The following is a 23,429-nucleotide window of genomic DNA, read 5'->3' as shown; positions in this document are numbered from 1 at the left end:
TTGTCCCACAGTCCTTGAACCGCTTTATCTTCCCACCACCCTGCCCTTCCTGCTAAAGCCTTAAATGACACAAGTCTAGATTTCCTTAGGTTCTCAATCTCCCATCTCACTGGGGCTCCATTTCAATTTAAATTGAATTAATTGTTTCTATCAAAATTATATATGTATATAAACCGAGACTAAGCGTTAGTCTACGTCGAAATCAAGACTATCAGCCGAGCCGGCATACCACACGCATGAACAGCTTATTGACAACGGATGCTTCAGCTGATAGCTAACTATTCACAGTTCAGCCTTATTAAGCAAGCCTTTTGTGACCAGTAATTATAACGAAAAATCGTTCAGTGTAGACAGTGGAGAAAACATAGGGTCACGAATTAGCCTATGAACCGACACATTGACTTCGACCTGCGAAGGCCGTACGCTAGACTATGAGACAGTGAGACAGGCTAGCCGTACGCGTACAGTGTTGAGCTGTGAGTTATGGAGGGAGAGAGGTCAGAACCCTCAGCGGAAGTGGATCCCATTCCCACCCAGGGCACACAACTTGCTGGGGGGGATTTCGTCACCGACAGCGTCCATGTGACTTTGAGTCTGACAGAGGAAGGGATTTCATGGAGAAACTTGGTGGATACAAGCGAGGGTAGGTATTCGCCGTGGGGATTATCGTGAGATATTAATTTGAGTGATGATTCTTTTGTTTACGGGCAAAATATTGAAGGTCAGGGTTGTTAAGAGTTAATGTGGGTGTCTTGATGTCGACGAAACCCGTGGATACAGTAATTTGTGCGGATGTTTACTGTAACTGATCATTTCCTCATTCGTGGTCATGGTGGAGTAACCTCCCCTTGACCGTGAAACCTGTAACTGGGATCCTGTCTATTAGGTAGTATATCTTATATGCGCGCAGCAACAATAAAACTAGTTATCTAGAGATTACCTAGATATTTGACATTTTGTTAGGAATGAATGAATGAATGGATATTGTTTTACGCTGCATTTTGTAAGGACGTGTGCCACTGAATGGGACATCAATACTAAATATTTGCAAATTAGCACAATGGGCAGAGGAGTTTTAATATATTCAATATTTTCACATTTATTGCATTGATATCAGGTAAGTTAATAAAGAAACCCTCATGTGATTTTATCGACGTTTTTTAAAATTACCCTGCTACATGATGATACATACTCAGATATATATCAAACACCACGTGACATGTTCATAGGATTTCACGTCACTTCGGGCTTTCCTTCCATGCCACAGAAATATTGTTCAAAGCTTACTCGGGGCGGTGGGTTAGCCTAGTGGTTAAAGCGATCGCTCGTCACGCCGAACACCCGGGTTCGATTCCCTACGTGGGTACAATGTGTGAAGCCCATTTCTGGTGTCCCCCGCCGTGATATTGCTGGAATATTGCTAAAAGCGGCGTAAAACTAAATCCACTTACTCTTGCATTTTTATACCAGTCCTACAACCTGACACACGTCCAATTAGTCCAACAGCATGTAAATTTGTACAAACTTACAATCCTGTTTCTTTACATCCATTTGCGTGTTACAAGTGTATATCCAACAAACAACATATTACACGTTCATACGAATCCAACAGCAGGTTACATTCATATTTTTGTTATATTTATAAGTTACACGTTGACAAAATAGATATGACGAAGGAGGATTGAGAAATATTGATATAAATAGATTTATTGACGCTTTGAAATTATCCACCTAAAGACTGTATTTTTAAAAATGTGAAAAAAATATCCATGCAATATTCCTTTCAAGGATATATTTAAACTTGGAGCAAATTCTGAAACTTTTATTGAGATTGAAACCCCATTTTGGCATGATGTGCTGAAAGCATGGAAACTATTTCATAAAAAACATTATGTTGACCCAAATAATATTAATGAAATTCTATCCCAACCACTATGGTTCAATCACAACTTCAAAAACTCTTCACATTTCATAAAGAATTGGGCAGATATAGAGATTATAAATATTAGGGATAAATGTAATGAAAATGGATTACTATCAATAGAATCTTTAAAAGAAAATTATCATATCAAAGGTACATTTTTAGATTTTAGATATTTACTGAACATATTACCTGAATCTTGGAAACATACTTTAAAGCACTGTCACTCTATCTCAGTCAGGAATTTAAATGTTAACCAATGCCAGATAGATTTAGTAAAAGCATCAAAAGGCTGCAGGATTTTTTATGATAAACTTATTTGCACCGATAAATATCCAAACGTTTGTAATAAATGACAGCTTTTATTTCCTGAAACTGACTTTGACTGGAAACATATATTTACAGTATATAGAAATGGATTACAAGATACAAAGCTTATAGACTTTCAATATAGATTTCTACAAGGTATTATTTATACAAAAATGGAATTGGTCAAAATGAAGAAAGTTGATAACAGTTTGTGTTGTTTTTGCAGTGATGTAAATGAGAGTGTATCATGTGTACTGGGAATGTCAGGAGACACAAACCTTTTGATAAATCTACAAATGTGGCTTAACCAGTTTATCATTATATATCTGTGATATTACAATCTTAGGAACCAATTAAAAAATATAAAAAATTTACACAGTGACATAAGAGAGGCCACTGCACTACGCATGGCGATATGTTCCTGTCAATACACAGGTGACACAAGAGACGTTAATGCCCTGTCATGTTGATATACAGGTGACACAAGAGACGTAAATGCACTGTTCATGTTGATATACAGGTGACACAAGAGACGTTAATGCACTATTCATCTCTGTCCACAGTTACCCTCCCTTGGACTGACGTCATCACCTGTCATCGGGGACAGGTGTCACCCAAAACACCAACAGAGATCACCGGCGACCTTGACAACAACAAAGGCTTCACCTTGCATTATATCGACAAACAAGCAAACCGTGTCTGGAGACACAAACACAAGACGTTCCTCAGCAGCGAGAGTAATTTTGAAGACATTTTAAGTACTGTACAGGAGAAATCCAAGAAAGGTAGACGAGACATTACTCCAGCGTTGATCCTGCTCAGCTGTTGTCTTTATGTGATCCGAGTCACATGGTTCTGTCCAGTCATATCTACACTGCTTAACGTATCCTTGGTAACATGCTACTCAAAAGAAGTTAACAACCAGTCATTCTTATTATTAAATTTTATCTGTCAGGCGAGCACGGATTTACTATAGTAACATGAAAGAATCTGGTACTCTTTAACAGTTATATCTTTTGGGTAGTATATATAAAGCTCGTACTTCATGAAGCAGCCGTGTGAAACAGTTGGAGTTAAATCAATTTCTGGTGTCCCCAGCCGTGATATTGTTGGAATATTGCTAAGAGCGGCGTGAAACTAAACTCACTCATTCTTTTCTTGTAGATCGACCCTCCCGCCTGCTGGTGTTGATAAATCCCGTCGGTGGAAGAGGCAAGGGAGAAGCTCATTACAGAAGAGTTGTCGCCCCTTTGTTCCGATTGGCCAAGATCGACACAGAAGTCATAGGTTGACGATTGTGTTTTTTGTGTGTGTGTGCGTGTGTGTGTGTGCGTCTCTCTCTCTGTCTGTGTGTGTCTCTCTGTGTGTGTGTGCCTGTGTGTGTGTGCGTGTGCGTGTGTGTGTGCGTGCGTCATGGGAACAGAGAGCTGGGGTTGGGGAGACATACAGAGAAAGAATATGTATTTTATGAATGTAGAACATAGACTGACTTGTAGAATGCAACTTTGACATAAACTAGAGCGGTATGCCGGTTTTATGGTGCTAACCGTCTGAGGTGTCAAGCCACAGTTAAATATAGATGCACGTCAGTATCCTGACTCCGTCACTGTTATAACCCCTTCATGCCGAGCTGCATACCGACAAGACAATATGGTAACGGCTTTGGAAGTGTTTGGTCCGGGTTCGAACCCACTATAATCCACTATAAACACCATGGGAGCAGGGTTTTTCGTTTGCTTAACGCCGTAGTCATCCATATTCCAGGTGTATGACAGCGGTCTGCAAATAATCTAGTCTGGACCAGACAACCACATGACTGATATACTGAGAGGGGCGGTGGGGTAGCCTAGTGGTTAAAGCGTTGGCTCGTCACGCTAAAGACCCGGGTTCGATTCCCCACATGGGTACAATATGTGAAACCCATTTCTGGTGTCCCCCGCCGTGATATTGCTGGAATATTGCTAAAAGCGGCGTAAACCCTTACTCACTCACTCACTCACTGATATCATGAGAAGTTATCTACGCAATTGGGATACGATGACATTTGTCAACCAAGTCAGAGAGTCTGACCTCCCGTCCCCGTTAGTTGCCTCTAACGACAAGCTTGGGTTACTGAAGATCAATTCTAACCCGGATCTTCACGTGTCCATAGAAGCAGGGGACATACATGGACCCTGGACCCGGTTGTAGCCGAATCCACAACTACTGAGATACAGATGAAAGGGTAAACCCCAGCCACTATTGGGTCGAATGTTGCCTTTTCAATCCGTGAAGATCCTGGTAGAAGTTGTCTTCTGTAACCCATGCTTGTCGTCAGAGGCGACTAACGGGATCGAGCGGTCAGGCTCGCTTGCTTCAAGGTTGACACATGTCATCGTATCACAATTGTGTAGATCAATGCTCATTCTGCTGATCACTGTATGGGTTGTCTGGTCCAGGCTCAATTATTTACAGACCGCCGCCATATAGCTGGAATATTGCTGAGTGCAGCGTTAAACAACAAACCAACCAACCTTCTCTACACCACCAAAAACCGTCAATGTCTGTGCTCACTCAGTATAAGTTATATGGGTAGAGTGTTATTGGAAACTTTCTCACCTGGAAAGTATTTACTGGTGTAGTTTTGAAGGATGACATCACATCAATGTAAATATTTTGAATTGGCGAAGATATGAACAGTTTTTCCTTATTTCAGTGTCTCAAAGTCCATCACACCCAGAAGAGTTAGGGAACACGTTCGACTTCTCAAGGGTCACAGGGTAAGCGGAGATACATATTAAAGAGGTTCCGCCATATGAGAAGCTCCTTCATTGATTTGTATGTCTTCAGACAAAGCCCGTCCAGATTAACGAGGTTTAAATGTCTTTTCACCGAATAACACCAGCACATTGTTTTAACAGAGTGGTGGTCGCTGGTGGAGATGGCACTCTCCAGAAACTACTACACACTCTGTTGCCAAGGATACAGAAGGAAGCTGGGATACAAATTGGAACCACTGATGCCGACTTGAAGGCATTACCATTTCCAGTAGGAATAATACCCACAGGTAACCCCAAGATCAACTTTCCTTTCCTATTCAGAGCCAAAATGGTGTGTTACTTTAATCAACCAAAGGTAACCACAGGGCGGCGCATTTAGAAAATCTACCCCTTTCTTTCAATTATCTGTTAGGGCACGGGTGGCCCACTTGTCAAAATCGTTGTGCAGAGTTGCATCCCTAAGGCACACCAGAAACCTATGACTGGGTTCGAATCCTAGTTTGCCCTAAATATGTTGATACGATTGTCAGCACCATGGCCGTTATCGTGGGTGTCACCAAAGTGACACGTCTGAAAGGCGTGATGTTCGTGCTTCTGGCTAACACGCCGTGATATAACTTGAATCTGTTAAACGGGGTGTTCAACCCACCTCGCTGACACATGTATATTGCCACCCGTGAAGGTCTGGGTTAGAATTGATCTTCAGTAACCCATGCTGTCGTAAGAGGCGACTAAAGGGATCGGGTGGTCAGGTTCGCTGACTTGGTTGACATACATATCTTCTTATCCCAATTGCGTAGATCGATGCTCATTCTGTTGATCACTGGATTGTCTGGTCCAGACTCGATTATTAACACACCGCCATATAGATGGAATATTGCTGAGTGCGGTGTAAAACTCCCTCACTCGTTTATATTCCGATTTCATACAATAAGATTAATCTCCTTGATTGTAAGAATATCCAGATCACTCGGCACTCAACATATTCCCGCCTGTAAACACTTAAGTTTGAACCAGACAAACCAGTGATTTATGTGAGCAACGACCAAAGCCGCCTGGCTCCAATATGTAGTCAGCGGCGTCACCCAGCCTCGTGGGTTTATTAGGACCCAACCCTTGAAAATCAGGGTTAGAATTGGTCTTCAGCAATCCATGCTTATCGTTAGAGGCGACTAACAGGATTAAGTGTTCAGGCTTGCTGAGTTGGTTTATGCACGTCGTATCCCAATTGCATGGATCGATGCTCATAATTTCAATCACTGGATTGTGTGGTCCTGACTCAGTCATAAATATTGCTAGGTAGAACAACAAACAAACCAACTAAAACCCACAATTAACTCAACTAGTCCAGATGTCTTTAATCTTATCATATAATCCATACATAGGTTAGTAATTATCGTTAGTAATTGTCTCATCACGTTATTCGTACCCCAGGAACAGGAAATGGTATTGCGAAAGGACTTTGCGGAAATGACGACATAGAAACTGCAGCTCTCAACATCATTACAGGTATGTCATCACGTGTTTGGGACCGTGAGGTAGACTAGTGGTTAAAGCGTTTGGTCGTCACGCCGAAGACATGGGTTCGATTCCCAACGTGGGTACAAAATGTGTGGCGCAAGCCCGTTATATCGTAAATTAATGCTATAAGCGGCATAAAACTAAAGTCAGACATGGGCGGTGGGGTAGCCTAGTGGTTAATGCGTTTGCTCGTAACGCCAAAGACCCGGCTTCGATTCTCCACATAGATTCAATGTTTGAAGCCCATTTCTGGTGTCCCCCGCCGTGATATTGATGGAAAATATCTACAAGCGGCGTAAAACTAAACTCACTCAGTAAACTCCGTCTTGTTCGAATCACCTTAAGCTTGTTTCATGGATCATTCAGATTTACCATCAAATAACCTGTTCTTCATTTAACTCTGACCTTAATTGGTGTCTTAGGATGTAGGACCTTCAAGAACATTGCCAGCATCAGTCAAGGTGGCAAACATCTGGGGTTTTCGGGTGTGATATTTGGACACGGTTTTTGGAGTGACCTGAGCACGTCCAGTAAGTATTCAGTATATTGGTAGTAATAATTATGTGAGTGAGTGAGTATGGTTTTACGCCGCTTTTAGCAATATTCCAGCAATATCACGGCGGGGAACAAAACAAAATGGGCTTCACACATTAATAATTATGTAAAAATATAGTGCGCAAAATTCGATTGTCTTCAGCTACGAAACTCGACTCACTTCGATGGCCCGAGAGTGTACCGCAGGCGAGGTGAACGTCACGCTCAAGTCTGCGTACGTGAAGTGGAAAGATTTGGTGGCGAAAGCGTAATGGTATGGAGTTCGTTTTGTGCACACGTACATTCTCCCTTGTTGTCGTCCGAGGCAACTTAAATGCTGCCCAGTACAGGGATCAGATTTTTGCAACATGTCCTGCTTCCATTTATGCAGAGACATGGCCCTGGACTGACGTTCCAACAAGACAACGCTAGACTGCATATACGGCAATACTTCCACAGAATTTTCTTCGAAATGCCGGTATTTCAAGTTCTGGATTGGCCGTTTCAATGAAATCGAGATTCGTCGCTGAAGACAACCGAATTCCACTGTCTTTGACTGAACATGTGTCAAATTGTGGCATCACAACAGTTACAATTCGTCCATTATGGGGTCTTCGAGCGTGAAATCTAGCGGCATGCAAGTGATTTCTGACAGTTTGTGCACTTATCCTTCCACCAAACATCTCCCAACTTGTGGAAGTTGCAGTAACAAATCTATTCTGAAGATGACGTAATCGTTTTGCTTGATATTCCCGGAGTGACGCTACACGTGACGCCCCCGGCCTCGAACGGTCGACAACAATTCCGGTTTGATGCATTCTCATCTTAAGATTAAAATTGTCTGTCGTGAGCAATTAAAGGCTCTTGCAACAGCGACCACAGACTGACCAGCATCAAGCCTCCCCATAGCACGTACACGTTCTTCATTTGAGGGGCGGTGGGGTAGCCTAGTGGTTAAAGCGTTGGCTCGTCACGCCGAACACCCGGGTTCGATTCCCCACATGGGTACAATGTGTGAAGCCCATTTCTGGCGTCCCCAGCCGTGATGTTGCTGGAATATTGCTAAAAGCGGCGTAAAACCAAATTCAGTCAGTCAGTCAGCTAGTCTTCATTTGAAAGGCGTGGCATTTACAAACAAAGATTAAAATGAAAAGTTTGATTTATTTTCCAGCCCACATTCAATGTGCGTGTTCGGTTTAAGCAAACGTGCACCGATCGAATGACCTTACTTTTCACTACTGCATTTCGTGTTGTTCATCTTTATAGGCTATACAAAGTCACAGTTTGCACATGAACTTACAATTTCACGAACTTAAAAAGCATTCACACTGTTTACTACTGTTTAATAAATACTATATGACACCTACATGACAGTAATCCGAACTGAGAAAACAGTTTATCTGTTTGACAAAGGGGCTGATAATATCACATAACGCCGAGTGGAAATCTAGTCTGTCTCACAGTCCTTGAACCGCTTTATCTCCCCACCCATCCTGCCCTTTCTGCTAAAGCCTTAAATGACACAAGTCTAGATTTCCTTAGGTTCTCAATCTCCCATCTCACTGGGGCTCCATTTCAGTTTAAATTGAATTATTTGTTTCTATCAAAATTATATATGTATATAAACCGAGACTAAGCGTTAGTCTACGTCGAAATCAAGACTATCAGCCGAGCCGGCATACCACACGCATGAACAGCTTATTGATAACGGATGCTTCAGCTGATAGCTAACTATTCACAGTTGAGCCTTATTAAGCAAGCCTTTTGTGACCAGTAATTATAACGAAAAATCATTCAGTGTAGACAGTGGAGAAAAACATAGGGTCACGAATTAGCCTATGAACCGACACATTGCCTTCGACCTGCGAAGGCCGTACGCTAGACTATGAGACAGTACAGAGTTCAGCTGTGAGTTATGGAGGGAGAGAGGTCAGAAACCTCAGTGGAAGTGGATCCCATTCCCACCCAGGGCACACAACTTGCTGGGGGGGATTTCGTAACCGACAGCGTCCATGTGACTTTGAGTCTGACGGAGGAAGGGATTTCATGGAGAAACTTGGTGGATACAAGCGAGGGTAGGTATTCGCCGTGGGGATTATCGTGAGATATTAATTTGAGTGATGATTCTTTTGTTTACGGGCAAAATATTGAAGGTCAGGGTTGTTAAGTGTTAATGTGTGTCTTGATGTCGACGAAACCCGTGGATACAGTAATTTGTGCGGATGTTTACTGTAACTGATCATTTCCTCATTCGTGGTCATGGTGGAGTAACCTCCCCTTGACCGTGAAACCTGTAACTGGGATCCTGTCTATTAGGTAGTATATCTTATATGCGCGCAGCAACAATAAAACTAGTTATCTAGAGATTACCTAGATATTTGACATTTTGTTATGAATGAATGAATGAATGAATGGATATTGTTTTACGCTGCATTTTGTAAGGACGTGTGCCACTGAATGGGACATCAATACTAAATATTTGCAAATTAGCACAATGGGCAGAGGAGTTTTAATATATTCAATATTTTCACATTTATTGCATTGATATCAGGTAAGTTAATAAAGAAACCCTCATGTGATTTTATCGACGTTTTTTTAAAATTACCCTGCTACATGATGATACATACTCAGATATATATCAAACACCACGTGACATGTTCATAGGATTTCACGTCACTTCGGGCTTTCCTTCCATGCCACAGAAATATTGTTCAAAGCTTACTCGGGGCGGTGGGTTAGCCTAGTGGTTAAAGCGATCGCTCGTCACGCCGAACACCCGGGTTCTATTCCCTACGTGGGTACAATGTGTGAAGCCCATTTCTGGTGTCCCCCGCCGTGATATTGCTGGAATATTGCTAAAAGCGGCGTAAAACTAAATCCACTTACTCTTGCATTTTTATACCAGTCCTACAACCTGACACACGTCCAATTAGTCCAACAGCATGTAAATTTGTACAAACTTACAATCCTGTTTCTTTACATCCATTTGCGTGTTACAAGTGTATATCCAACAAACAACATATTACACGTTCATACGAATCCAACAGCAGGTTACATTCATATTTTTGTTATATTTATAAGTTACACGTTGACAAAATAGATATGACGAAGGAGGATTGAGAAATATTGATATAAATAGATTTATTGACGCTTTGAAATTATCCACCTAAAGACTGTATTTTTAAAAATGTGAAAAAAATATCCATGCAATATACCTTTCAAGGATATATTTAAACTTGGAGCAAATTCTGAAACTTTTATTGAGATTGAAACCCCATTTTGGCATGATGTGCTGAAAGCATGGAAACTATTTCATAAAAAACATTATGTTGACCCAAATAATATTAATGAAATTCTATCCCAACCACTATGGTTCAATCACAACTTCAAAAACTCTTCACATTTCATAAAGAATTGGGCAGATATAGAGATTATAAATATTAGGGATAAATGTAATGAAAATGGATTACTATCAATAGAATCTTTAAAAGAAAATTATCATATCAAAGGTACATTTTTAGATTTTAGATATTTACTGAACATATTACCTGAATCTTGAAACATACTTTAAAGCACTGTCACTCTATCTCAGTCAGGAATTTAAATGTTAACCAATGCCAGATAGATTTAGTAAAAGCATCAAAAGGCTGCAGGATTTTTTATGATAAACTTATTTGCACCGATAAATATCCAAACGTTTGTAATAAATGACAGCTTTTATTTCCTGAAACTGACTTTGACTGGAAACATATATTTACAGTATATAGAAATGGATTACAAGATACAAAGCTTATAGACTTTCAATATAGATTTCTACAAGGTATTATTTATACAAAAATGGAATTGGTCAAAATGAAGAAAGTTGATAACAGTTTGTGTTGTTTTTGCAGTGATGTAAATGAGAGTGTATCATGTGTACTGGGAATGTCAGGAGACACAAACCTTTTGATAAATCTACAAATGTGGCTTAACAAGTTTATCATTATATATCTGTGATATTACAATCTTAGGAACCACAAGAGACGTAAAAATATAAAAATTTACACAGTGACATATAGAGAGACGTTAATGCCACTGCACTACGCATGGCGATATGTTCCTGTCAATACACAGGTGACACAAGAGACGTTAATGCCCTGTTCATGTTGATATACAGGTGACACAACGTTAATGCACTGACACAGTAAATGCACTGTTCATGTGACACATATACAGGTGACACAAGAGACGTTAATGCACTATTCATATACAGGTAACACAAGACACGTTAATGCACTCATGCTGATATACAGGTAACACAGTTACCCTCCCTTGGACTGACGTCATCACCTGTCATCGGGGACAGGTGTCACCCAAAACACCAACAGAGATCACCGGCGACCTTGACAACAACAAAGGCTTCACCTTGCATTATATCGACAAACAAGCAAACCGTGTCTGGAGACACAAACACAAGACGTTCCTCAGCAGCGAGAGTAATTTTGAAGACATTTTAAGTACTGTACAGGAGAAATCCAAGAAAGGTAGACGAGACATTACTCCAGCGTTGATCCTGCTCAGCTGTTGTCTTTATGTGATCCGAGTCACATGGTTCTGTCCAGTCATATCTACACTGCTTAACGTATCCTTGGTAACATGCTACTCAAAAGAAGTTAAAGAACAACCTGTCATTCTTATTATTAAATTTTATCTGTCAGGCGAGCACGGATTTACTATAGTAACATGAAAGAATCTGGTACTCTTTAACAGTTATCTTTTGGGTAGTATATATAAAGCTCGTACTTCATGAAGCAGCCGTGTGAAACAGTTGGAGTTAAATCAATTTCTGGTGTCCCCAGCCGTGATATTGTTGGAATATTGCTAAGAGCGGCGTGAAACTAAACTCACTCATTCTTTTCTTGTAGATCGACCCTCCCGCCTGCTGGTGTTGATAAATCCCGTCGGTGGAAGAGGCAAGGGAGAAGCTCATTACAGAAGAGTTGTCGCCCCTTTGTTCCGATTGGCCAAGATCGACACAGAAGTCATAGGTTGACGATTGTGTTTTTTGTGTGTGTGTGCGTGTGCGTGTGTGTGTGTCTCTCTCTCTCTCTCTGTCTGTGTGTGTCTCTCTCTCTCTCTCTGTGTGTGTGTGTGTGTGCCTGTGTGTGTGTGCGTGTGCGTGTGTGTGTGCGTGCGTCATGGGAACAGAGAGCTGGGGTTGGGGAGACATACAGAGAAAGAATATGTATTTTATGAATGTAGAACATAGACTGACTTGTAGAATGCGACTTTGACATAAACTAGAGCGGTATGCCGGTTTTATGGTGCTAACCGTCTGAGGTGTCAAGCCACAGTTAAATATAGATGCACGTCAGTATCCGACTCCGTCACTGTTATAACCCCTTCATGCCGAGCTGCATACCGACAAGACAATATGGTAACGGCTTTGGAAGTGTTGGGTCCGGGTTCGAACCCACCATAATCCGCTATCCATGAAAACGCTCAATCCACTACACCATGGAAGCAGGGTTTTTCGTTTGCTTAACGCCGTAGTCATCCATATTCCAGGTGTATGACAGCGGTCTGCAAATAATCTAGTCTGGACCAGACAACCACATGACTGATATACTGAGAGGGGCGGTGGGGTAGCCTAGTGGTTAAAGCGTTGGCTCGTCACGCTAAAGACCCGGGTTCGATTCCCCACATGGGTACAATATGTGAAACCCATTTCTGGTGTCCCCCGCCGTGATATTGCTGGAATATTGCTAAAAGCGGCGTAAACCCTTACTCACTCACTCACTCACTGATATCATGAGAAGTTATCTACGCAATTGGGATACGATGACATTTGTCAACCAAGTCAGAGAGTCTGACCTCCCGTCCCCGTTAGTTGCCTCTAACGACAAGCTTGGGTTACTGAAGATCAATTCTAACCCGGATCTTCACGTGTCCATAGAAGCAGGGGACATACATGGACCCTGGACCCGGTTGTAGCCGAATCCACAACTACTGAGATACAGATGAAAGGGTAAACCCCAGCCACTATTGGGTCGAATGTTGCCTTTTCAATCCGTGAAGATCCTGGTAGAATTGATCTTCTGTAACCCATGCTTGTCGTCAGAGGCGACTACGGGATCGAGTGGTCAGGCTCGCTTGCTTCAAGGATTGGTTGACACAAGGTCATCGTATCACAATTGTGTAGATCAATGCTCATTCTGCTGATCACTGCATGGATTGTCTGGTCCAGGCTCAATTATTTACATACCGCCGGCATATAGCTGGAATATTACTGAGTGCAGCGTTAAACAACAAACCAACCAACCTTTTCTACACCATCAAAACCCGTCAATGTCTGTGCTCACTCAATATAGGTTATATGGGTAAAGTGTTGGGTAAAGTTTCTCACCTGGAAAGTATTTACTGGTGTCACAAGTAGTTTTAAAGGATGACATTACATCAATGTAAATATTTGAATTGGCGAAGATATGAACAGTTTTTCCTTATTTCAGTGTCTCAAAGCCCATCACACCCAGAAGAGTTGGGGAACACGTTCGACTTCTCAAAGGTCACAGGGTAAGCGGAGATACATATTAAAGAGGTTCCGCCATATGAGAAGCTCCTTCATTGATTTGTATGTCTTCAGACCAGCCCGTCCAGATTAACGAGGTTTCAATGTCTATTCACCAAATAACGCCAGCACATTGTTTTAACAGAGTGGTGGTCGCTGGTGGAGATGGCACTCTCCAGAAACTACTACACACTCTGTTGCCAAGGATACAGAAGGAAGCTGGGATACAACTTGGAACCACTGATGCCGACTTGAAGGCATTACCATTTCCAGTAGGAATAATACCCACAGGTAACCCCAAGATCAACTTTCCTTTCCTATTCAGTGCCAAAATGGTGTGTTACTTTAATCAACCAAAGGTAACCACAGGACGGCGCATTTAGAAAATCTACCCCTTTCTTTCAATTATCTGTTAGGGCACGGGTGACCCGCCTGTCAAAATCGTTGTGCAGAGTTGCATCCCTAAGGCACACCAGAAACCTATGACTGGGTTCGAATCCTAGTTCGCCCCAAATATGTTGATACGATTGTCAGCACCATGGTCGTTATCGTGAGTGTCACCAAAGTGACACGTCTGAGACCTGAGATGTTCGTGCTTCTGGCTAACTCGCCGTGATATAACTTGAATCTGTTAAACGGGGCGTTAAACCCACCTCGCTGACACATGTATATTGCAACCCGTGAAGGTCCAGGTTAGAATTGATCTTCAGTAACCCATGCTGTCGTAAGAGGCGACTAACGGGATCGGGTGGTCAGGCTCGCTGACTTGATTGACATACATGTCTTCTTATCCCAGTTGCGTAGATCGATGCTCATGCTGTTGATCACTGGATTGTCTGGTCCAGACTCGATTATTTACACACCGCCATATAGCTGGAATACTGCTGAGTGCGGTGTAAAACTCCTCACTCGTTTATATTCCGATTTCATACAATAAGATTAATCTCCGTGATTGTAAGAATATCCAGATCACTCGGCACTCAACATATTCCCGCCTGTAAACACTTAAGTTTGAACCAGACAAACCAGTGATTTATGTGAGCAACGACCAAAGCCGCCTGGCTCCAATATGTAGTCAGCGGCGTCACCCAGCATCGTGGGTTTATTAGGACCCAACCCTTGAAAATCCGTGTTAGAATTGGTCTTCAGCAATCCATGCTTATCGTTAGAGGCGACTAACAGGATTAAGTGTTCAGGCTTGCTGAGTTGGTTTATGCACGTCGTATCCCAATTGCATGGATCGATGCTCATAATTTCAATCACTGGATTGTGTGGTCCTGACTCAGTCATACATATTGCTAGGCAGAACAACAAACAAACCAACTAAAACCCACAATTAACTCAACTAGTCCAGATGTCTTTAATCTTATCATATAATCCATACATAGGTTAGTAATTATCGTTAGTAATTGTCTCATCACGTTATTCGTACCCCAGGAACAGGAAATGGTATTGCGAAAGGACTTTGCGGAAATGACGACATAGAAACTGCAGCTCTCAACATCATTACAGGTATGTCATCACGTGTTTGGGACCGTGAGGTAGACTAGTGGTTAAAGCGTTTGGTCGTCACGCCGAAGACATGGGTTCGATTCCCAACGTGGGTACAAAATGTGTGGCGCAAGCCGTTATATCGTAAATTAATGCTATAAGCGGCATAAAACTAAAGTCAGACATGGGCGGTGGGGTAGCCTAGTGGTTAATGCGTTTGCTCGTAACGCCAAAGACCCGGGTTCGATTCTCCACATAGATTCAATGTTTGAAGCCCATTTCTGGTGTCCCCCGCCGTGATATTGATGGAAAATATCTACAAGCGGCGTAAAACTAAACTCACTCAATAAACTCCGTCTTGTTCGAATCACCTTAAGCTTGTTTCATGGATCATTCAGATTTACCATCAAATAACCTGTTCTTCATTTAACTCTGACCTTAATTGGTGTCTTAGGATGTAGGACCTTCAAGAACATTGCCAGCATCAGTCAAGGTGGCAAACATCTGGGGTTTTCGGGTGTGATATTTGGACACGGTTTTTGGAGTGACCTCATGGACGCTTACTTCGAAGAGAGACGGTTGGGTTGGTTCCGGTTCCCCTGTAAGTTTTATCAAGTGGCGTTTCTTTTAACAATAATAATACTAATAATAATCTGTAAAACATAATAATAGTGATGATAATGATGATGATGACGACGACGATAATGATGAGTATGGCTTTTGGAGTCATCTTATGCGCGCTTACATCGCAGAGACACGGTAGGCTTGGCTCTGATTCCTCTGTAAGTTTTATCTAGTTGTTCAAATATTCATGATTCCTAACTTTTTCTGTTCGGTATATGTACTCTTCAGACATTCTCCCAGAACGTTTGTTTCACAAATGTGAACATTATTTTATCAGTATTACAGTATCACCAAGAATGACCATCACGTGCTGTTGGTGGAATCAGTCGCGGAGATTTCCCGGTGACCAGCCTATAGTTTGACCACGATGCAATCCCACAATTTTTGTTTGTTTTGCGTTTCAGTTGGAATGCTTATAGCATTTCTGAGGACTCGACGCGAGTTCAATGTTCGAATCGACTACTTGCCTTATGACCCACCCACGTGAGTTATATTTCCTCCACCATGCTGTACATAAGTGCGTAGAAACACCGTTTATCACGATAAAATAAAATAGAATGACTGTAACGTATAGTCGATTACGGCATTGGCTTTGTACGACTTCCGGTTTACGGCATTAAACAGACCTAGTTACGTCGTCATGCTTTGATTTTCTCAATACATGTTACAATGACTACCACCCCAAGCCATTAACCGAAGGATTAAAACAGACATCACGGTTCTGCACCAAACGGAAGTTGGAAAATTATCTCAAGTCAAACTCAGCATGATGTTATTGTAATTAAATATCTTTTGCAATTATTGGACGCATATAGTCAGTTCTAAGGACTGGGTTGATGTCAAGTTTAAAATTGATAAATTCGTAAATAAATATTACCTAATCATAGCTTGTGACAATTTTACGCCCTGTCCTTTTTTCAAATTCGATTGATTGACCGCATTACTAGTGGATAGAAGGTATACCTGTACAAAGTCACACAGATATACGAACAAAAACATGTCATTTAATCGTAAGCATTTAACTCTTTCAGAGACGGAGGTGATGTTGACAACAGCAACGCAGAAACAGGTATGTCATTATGATTATGGGTATAGTCTCACGCTATCTTTTCGTACAGTTGTAGGTATGGAAATAATAACCATCGTGGACAGATATATCCCTGTCTAAAGGGGAGTAGTATATGGTCTACATGTAGTCGTGGTCTGTGAAGATCCGGGTTAGGATTGATCTTCATCAACCCATTCCACTAACGGTCAGACGCTCATTTCATTAAATGAGTGAGTTTAGTTTTACGCCGCTTTTAGCAATATTCCAACAATATCACGGCGGGGACACCAGAAATGGGCTTCACATATTGTACCCATGTGGGGAATCGAACCCGGGTGTTCGGCGTGACGAGCGAACGCTTTACCCACTTGGCTACCCCACCGCAAGGAAATATCTGTCTATGTTGATGAAAATATGTTTGAGAAAATTTGAATTTGTATTTTTTACTTTTCCCAGAACCAGTTTGGAAGACGATAGAGGGGTGTTATACCGGAATAATGTGCTTCCCTGCTTTAGTGCGCCAACAGAAGAATACGCCGAAGTGCGTTTTTGACGTCAATGCGGAGGCGATGACGTTGTTGATGGACAAGCAGTGTGGGAGGTTGACGTTCTTCTCCTGGCTGTACAAGATGACTCAGCTGCATAGAGACGCCGTCAGTAGTCACCTACCCCCAGATTGTGACAGTCAGCTTAATATTTAAAATAGACTCTGAGACATAGATGTTAATAATCATTAATACCCCTTTCAAAAGTGCAGTAGAATACGTCATTATGTTTTAGAAAGCATCTGTGTGAAGATAATCACTTATTATTAACATAAGTTTCGTCTTTATTATTATTTTCAGTACAGCTACGATTTCGTAACGACAGTACAGGTGACGTCGTTACGACTACGGACAATTCCGAAAGAAGGAGCAACTGAGCGAGAAAGGCGTCTGGAGAGGACCATGAACCTTGATGGCGAACTACTTGAAGTAGAATCAGGCGATCTGGACATCAATATCAGGTGAGAGCGGTGCTGGTCACTTTTGAGGACACTGATGAGGAGGGGATGCTGATATGCTTTTGGTGGTGTAGCCTAGTGGTTAAAGCGTTCACACTTCACTCGATGAAGACCTGGGTTCGATTCCCACATTGGTATAATGTGTGAAGCCCATTTCTGATGTCGCCTGCCGTGATGTTGCTGCATATGACGACGGTCTGTACATAATCGAGTCGGGACCAGACAATCCAGTGATCAACAGCATGAGCATCGTTCTACGCAATTGGAATACGATGACATGTGTCAACCAAGCCTGACCATCCGACCCGGTTAGTCGCCTCTTACGACAAGCACCGGTTGCTGAAGACCAATTCAACTAATGTTAATGATATTTACAAACATACCCAAAAAATGTGAGTGAGTGATTTTGTTTTACGCCGTTTTTAGAAATACTCCAGAAATATCACGGCGGGGGACACCAGAAATGGGCATACCACATTGTACCAATGTGGAGAATCGAACTCCGGTTCAACCACCCGAAATGTTTCGATCGCCCTGAAGAAATCTGTTTAAGAACGAATTGCCTCGTTAATGAAGCATCATCTTGTTTTCAGACTTCACCGTAACCTGCTGGAGATGTTTGGAGCCGGAACTATTGCAGAAGAGTGAGGGAACATTTTCCATTATCTCCCACGCACCAGTCAATGAGAAAACCGTCAATGAGGATTTGAAATCAAACTCTTATTATTAGTCTCTGTGTCATCTGTCAAGTTGTATATATTGTTCATTTGTTTCAAATCGTGTAATACAGCCATAAAATTCTAGATTTGAAATTTGCTTGTTTAATTATTTGTAAATAACATGTAACTGAGTAAGAGTTACCTGTAACATCTGAACGTATGTAGTTTATCACACCTGTCAGAGTTACCTGTAACATCTGAACGTATGTTGTTTATCACACCTGTCAGAGTTACCTGTAACATCTGAACGTATGTTGTTTATCACACCTGTCAGAGTTACCTGTAACATCTGAACGTATGTTGTTTATCACACCTGTCAGAGTTACCTGTAACATCTGAACGTATGTTGTTTATCATACCTGTCCGAGTTATCTGTAACATCTGAACGTATGTTGTTTATCACACCTGTCACAGTTACCTGTAACATCTGAACGTATGTTGTTTATCACACCTGTCACAGTTACCTGTAACATCTGAACGTATGTTGTTTATCATACCTGTCACAGTTACCTGTAACATCTGAACGTATGTTGTTTATCACACCTGTCACAGTTACCTGTAACATCTGAACGTATGTTGTTTATCACACCTGTCACAGTTACCTGTAACATCTGAACGTATGTTGTTTATCACACCTGTCAGAGTTACCTGTAACATCTGAACGTATGTTGTTTATCACACCTGTCAGAGTTACCTGTAACATCTGAACGTATGTTGTTTATCATACCTGTCCGAGTTACCTGTAACATCTGAACGTATGTTGTTTATCACACCTGTCACAGTTACCTGTAACATCTGAACGTATGTTGTTTATCATACCTGTCACAGTTACCTGTAACATCTGAACGTATGTTGTTTATCATACCTGTCAGAGTTACCTGTAACATCTGAACGTATGTTGTTTATCACACCTGTCAGAGTTACCTGTAACATCTGAACGTATGTTGTTTATCATACCTGTCCGAGTTATCTGTAACATCTGAACGTATGTTGTTTATCACACCTGTCACAGTTACCTGTAACATCTGAACGTATGTTGTTTATCACACCTGTCACAGTTACCTGTAACATCTGAACGTATGTTGTTTATCATACCTGTCAGAGTTACCTGTAACATCTGAACGTATGTTGTTTATCACACCTGTCACAGTAACCTGTAACATCTGAACGTATGTTGTTTATCACACCTGTCACAGTTACCTGTAACATCTGAACGTATGTTGTTTATCACACCTGTCACAGTTACCTGTAACATCTGAACGTATGTTGTTTATCACACCTGTCACAGTTACCTGTAACATCTGAACGTATGTTGTTTATCATACCTGTCAGAGTTACCTGTAACATCTGAACGTATGTTGTTTATCATACCTGTCAGAGTTACCTGTAACATCTGAACGTTTGTTGTTTATCATACCTGTCCGAGTTACCTGTAACATCTGAACGTATGTTGTTTATCACACCTGTCACAGTTACCTGTAACATCTGAACGTATGTTGTTTATCATACCTGTCAGAGTTACCTGTAACATCTGAACGTATGTTGTTTATCACACCTGTCAGAGTTACCTGTAACATCTGAACGTATGTTGTTTATCATACCTGTCCGAGTTACCTGTAACATCTGAACGTTTGTTGTTTATCATACCTGTCCGAGTTACCTGTAACATCTGAACGTATGTTGTTTATCACACCTGTCACAGTTACCTGTAACATCTGAACGTATGTTGTTTATCATACCTGTCCGAGTTACCTGTAACATCTGAACGTATGTTGTTTATCACACCTGTCAGAGTTACCTGTAACATCTGAACGTATGTTGTTTATCATACCTGTCCGAGTTATCTGTAACATCTGAACGTATGTTGTTTATCACACCTGTCACAGTTACCTGTAACATCTGAACGTATGTTGTTTATCATACCTGTCACAGTTACCTGTAACATCTGAACGTATGTTGTTTATCACACCTGTCACAGTTACCTGTAACATCTGAACGTATGTTGTTTATCACACCTGTCACAGTTACCTGTAACATCTGAACGTATGTTGTTTATCACACCTGTCAGAGTTACCTGTAACATCTGAACGTATGTTGTTTATCACACCTGTCAGAGTTACCTGTAACATCTGAACGTATGTTGTTTATCATACCTGTCAGAGTTACCTGTAACATCTGAACGTTTGTTGTTTATCATACCTGTCCGAGTTACCTGTAACATCTGAACGTATGTTGTTTATCACACCTGTCAGAGTTACCTGTAACATCTGAACGTATGTTGTTTATCACACCTGTCACAGTAACCTGTAACATCTGAACGTATGTTGTTTATCACACCTGTCACAGTTACCTGTAACATCTGAACGTATGTTGTTTATCACACCTGTCACAGTTACCTGTAACATCTGAACGTATGTTGTTTATCACACCTGTCAGAGTTACCTGTAACATCTGAACGTATGTTGTTTATCATACCTGTCCGAGTTATCTGTAACATCTGAACGTATGTTGTTTATCACACCTGTCACAGTTACCTGTAACATCTGAACGTTTGTTGTTTATCATACCTGTCCGAGTTACCTGTAACATCTGAACGTATGTTGTTTATCATACCTGTCAGAGTTACCTGTAACATCTGAACGTATGTTGTTTATCACACCTGTCACAGTTACCTGTAACATCTGAACGTATGTTGTTTATCATACCTGTCCGAGTTATCTGTAACATCTGAACGTATGTTGTTTATCACACCTGTCACAGTTACCTGTAACATCTGAACGTATGTTGTTTATCACACCTGTCACAGTTACCTGTAACATCTGAACGTATGTTGTTTATCATACCTGTCTGAGTTACCTGTAACATCTGAACGTATGTTGTTTATCACACCTGTCACAGTAACCTGTAACATCTGAACGTATGTTGTTTATCACACCTGTCACAGTTACCTGTAACATCTGAACGTATGTTGTTTATCACACCTGTCAGAGTTACCTGTAACATCTGAACGTATGTTGTTTATCACACCTGTCACAGTTACCTGTAACATCTGAACGTATGTTGTTTATCATACCTGTCAGAGTTACCTGTAACATCTGAACGTATGTTGTTTATCATACCTGTCAGAGTTACCTGTAACATCTGAACGTTTGTTGTTTATCATACCTGTCCGAGAGTTACCTGTAACATCTGAACGTATGTTGTTTATCACACCTGTCACAGTTACCTGTAACATCTGAACGTATGTTGTTTATCATACCTGTCAGAGTTACCTGTAACATCTGAACGTTTGTTGTTTATCATACCTGTCCGAGTTACCTGTAACATCTGAACGTATGTTGTTTATCACACCTGTCAGAGTTACCTGTAACATCTGAACGTATGTTGTTTATCATACCTGTCAGTTACCTGTAACATCTGAACGTATGTTGTTTATCACACCTGTCACAGTTACCTGTAACATCTGAACGTATGTTGTTTATCATACCTGTCACAGTTACCTGTAACATCTGAACGTATGTTGTTTATCATACCTGTCAGAGTTACCTGTAACATCTGAACGTTTGTTGTTTATCACACCTGTCCGAGTTACCTGTAACATCTGAACGTATGTTGTTTATCATACCTGTTTGAGTTACCTGTAACATCTGAACGTTTGTTTTTTATCACACCTGTCAGAGTTAACTGTAACATCTGAACGTATGTTGTTTATCATACCTGTCAGAGTTACCTGTAACATCTGAACGTATGTTGTTTATCATACCTGTCAGAGTTACCTGTAACATCTGAACGTATGTTGTTTATCATACCTGTCAGAGTTACCTGTAACATCTGAACGTATGTTGTTTATCACACCTGTCAAAGTTACCTGTAACATCTGAACGTATGTTGTTTATCATACCTGTCAGAGTTACCTGTAACATCTGAACGTATGTTGTTTATCATACCTGTCAGAGTTACCTGTAACATCTGAACGTATGTTGTTTATCATACCTGTCAGAGTTACCTGTAACATCTGAACGTATGTTGTTTATCATACCTGTCAGAGTTACCTGTAACATCTGAACGGATGTTGTTTATCATACCTGTCAAAGTTACCTGTAACATCTGAACGTATGTTGTTTATCACACCTGTCAAAGTTACCTGTAACATCTGAACGTATGTGCCTTAAAGAGGTGATCTTCAATATTTTGTTTGTTTGTTGTTTAACGCCGCACTCAGCAATATTCCAGCTATATGACGGCGGTCTGTAAATACTCGAGTCTGGACCAGACAATCCAGTGATGAACATCATGAACACCAATCAAATCAGTCTGCGATCCAACCACCCGATCCAACCTCTTACGACAAGGACGGGTTGCTGAAGACCAATTCTAACCCGGATCTTTACGGGTCCTCAATGATGAGGTTTCGACGGACCATTTGAAATCCTCGAAGATGTAGTCTTGCCTCAATTTCGGAAGAAAAAATGTACAAATGTACGTTTGAGTGTGTGTGAGTGAGTGAATTTAGTTTTACGCCGCACTCAGCAATATTCCAGCTATATGGCGGCGGTCTGTAAATAATCGAGTCTGGACCAGACAATCCAGTGACTGACCATAGATCTACACAAATGGCATATGGTGACATGTGTCAACCAAGTCAGCGAGCCTGACTACCCGATCTCGGTAGTCTCTTCTTTCGACAAGAATGTGTTGCTGAAGACCAAATGTAACCCGGATCTTCACGGGTCTATACTGATGTGAGCTCGTGATCAAGAAAAAGGCAACAAGAGAAGCATTCTGTTGGACTACATGGTATTTCTCTTAACTGTGTCCATCCTCTCTGAGCCTATGCTAGTGGTTAAAGCGTCCGCTCGTCACGCCGAAGACCCAGCTGCAGGTTCGATTCCCCACATAGGTACAATGTGTGAAGCCCATTTCTGTGTGTCCTCCGCCGTGATATTGCTGGAA

General features: G+C 41.3%; 2 protein-coding genes across 2 annotated transcripts; both read left to right on the top strand.

The window, feature by feature from the left end:
* Positions 1-458: 458 nt before the first annotated feature.
* Positions 459-7,975, top strand: LOC124277365 (ceramide kinase-like). The gene is made up of 8 exons (XM_046713033.1): positions 459-643; positions 2,794-3,015; positions 3,395-3,517; positions 4,926-4,989; positions 5,131-5,276; positions 6,424-6,498; positions 6,933-7,040; positions 7,896-7,975. Exons 1-8 carry the CDS (start codon positions 484-486, stop codon positions 7,973-7,975), a joined length of 978 nt encoding a protein of 325 aa, XP_046568989.1. The 5' UTR covers positions 459-483.
* Positions 7,976-8,795: 820 nt separating this feature from the next.
* On the top strand, positions 8,796-18,563 carry LOC124277348 (ceramide kinase-like). Its single transcript, XM_046712999.1, has 12 exons — positions 8,796-9,119; positions 11,346-11,567; positions 11,949-12,071; positions 13,533-13,596; positions 13,737-13,882; positions 15,029-15,103; positions 15,537-15,683; positions 16,111-16,189; positions 16,738-16,775; positions 17,211-17,407; positions 17,600-17,760; positions 18,351-18,563. Exons 1-12 carry the CDS (start codon positions 8,960-8,962, stop codon positions 18,403-18,405), a joined length of 1,467 nt encoding a protein of 488 aa, XP_046568955.1. The 5' UTR covers positions 8,796-8,959; the 3' UTR covers positions 18,406-18,563.
* The last annotated feature ends 4,866 nt before the right edge of the window (positions 18,564-23,429 follow it).

Source organism: Haliotis rubra, unplaced genomic scaffold (genome assembly GCF_003918875.1).
Source record: "Haliotis rubra isolate DU_JTF1 unplaced genomic scaffold, ASM391887v1 Scf220, whole genome shotgun sequence".
Lineage (NCBI taxonomy): Eukaryota > Metazoa > Mollusca > Gastropoda > Lepetellida > Haliotidae > Haliotis > Haliotis rubra.
Note: the sequence above shows the minus strand (reverse complement) of the source record. Positions and strands in the feature narration are given on the sequence as shown.

Coding starts and splice junctions, on each gene's coding strand:
- LOC124277348 (XM_046712999.1), top strand. CDS start 8,960: ATGGAGGGAGAGAGGTCAGAAACCTCAGTGGAAGTGGATCCCATTCCC. Junction 11,568..11,948: donor ACAGGAGAAATCCAAGAAAG/GTAGACGAGACA, acceptor CTTTTCTTGTAG/ATCGACCCTCCCGCCTGCTG. Junction 13,883..15,028: donor AGTAGGAATAATACCCACAG/GTAACCCCAAGA, acceptor TTCGTACCCCAG/GAACAGGAAATGGTATTGCG.
- LOC124277365 (XM_046713033.1), top strand. CDS start 484: ATGGAGGGAGAGAGGTCAGAACCCTCAGCGGAAGTGGATCCCATTCCC. Junction 4,990..5,130: donor GACTTCTCAAGGGTCACAGG/GTAAGCGGAGAT, acceptor TTGTTTTAACAG/AGTGGTGGTCGCTGGTGGAG. Junction 7,041..7,895: donor GAGTGACCTGAGCACGTCCA/GTAAGTATTCAG, acceptor GTCTGTCGTGAG/CAATTAAAGGCTCTTGCAAC.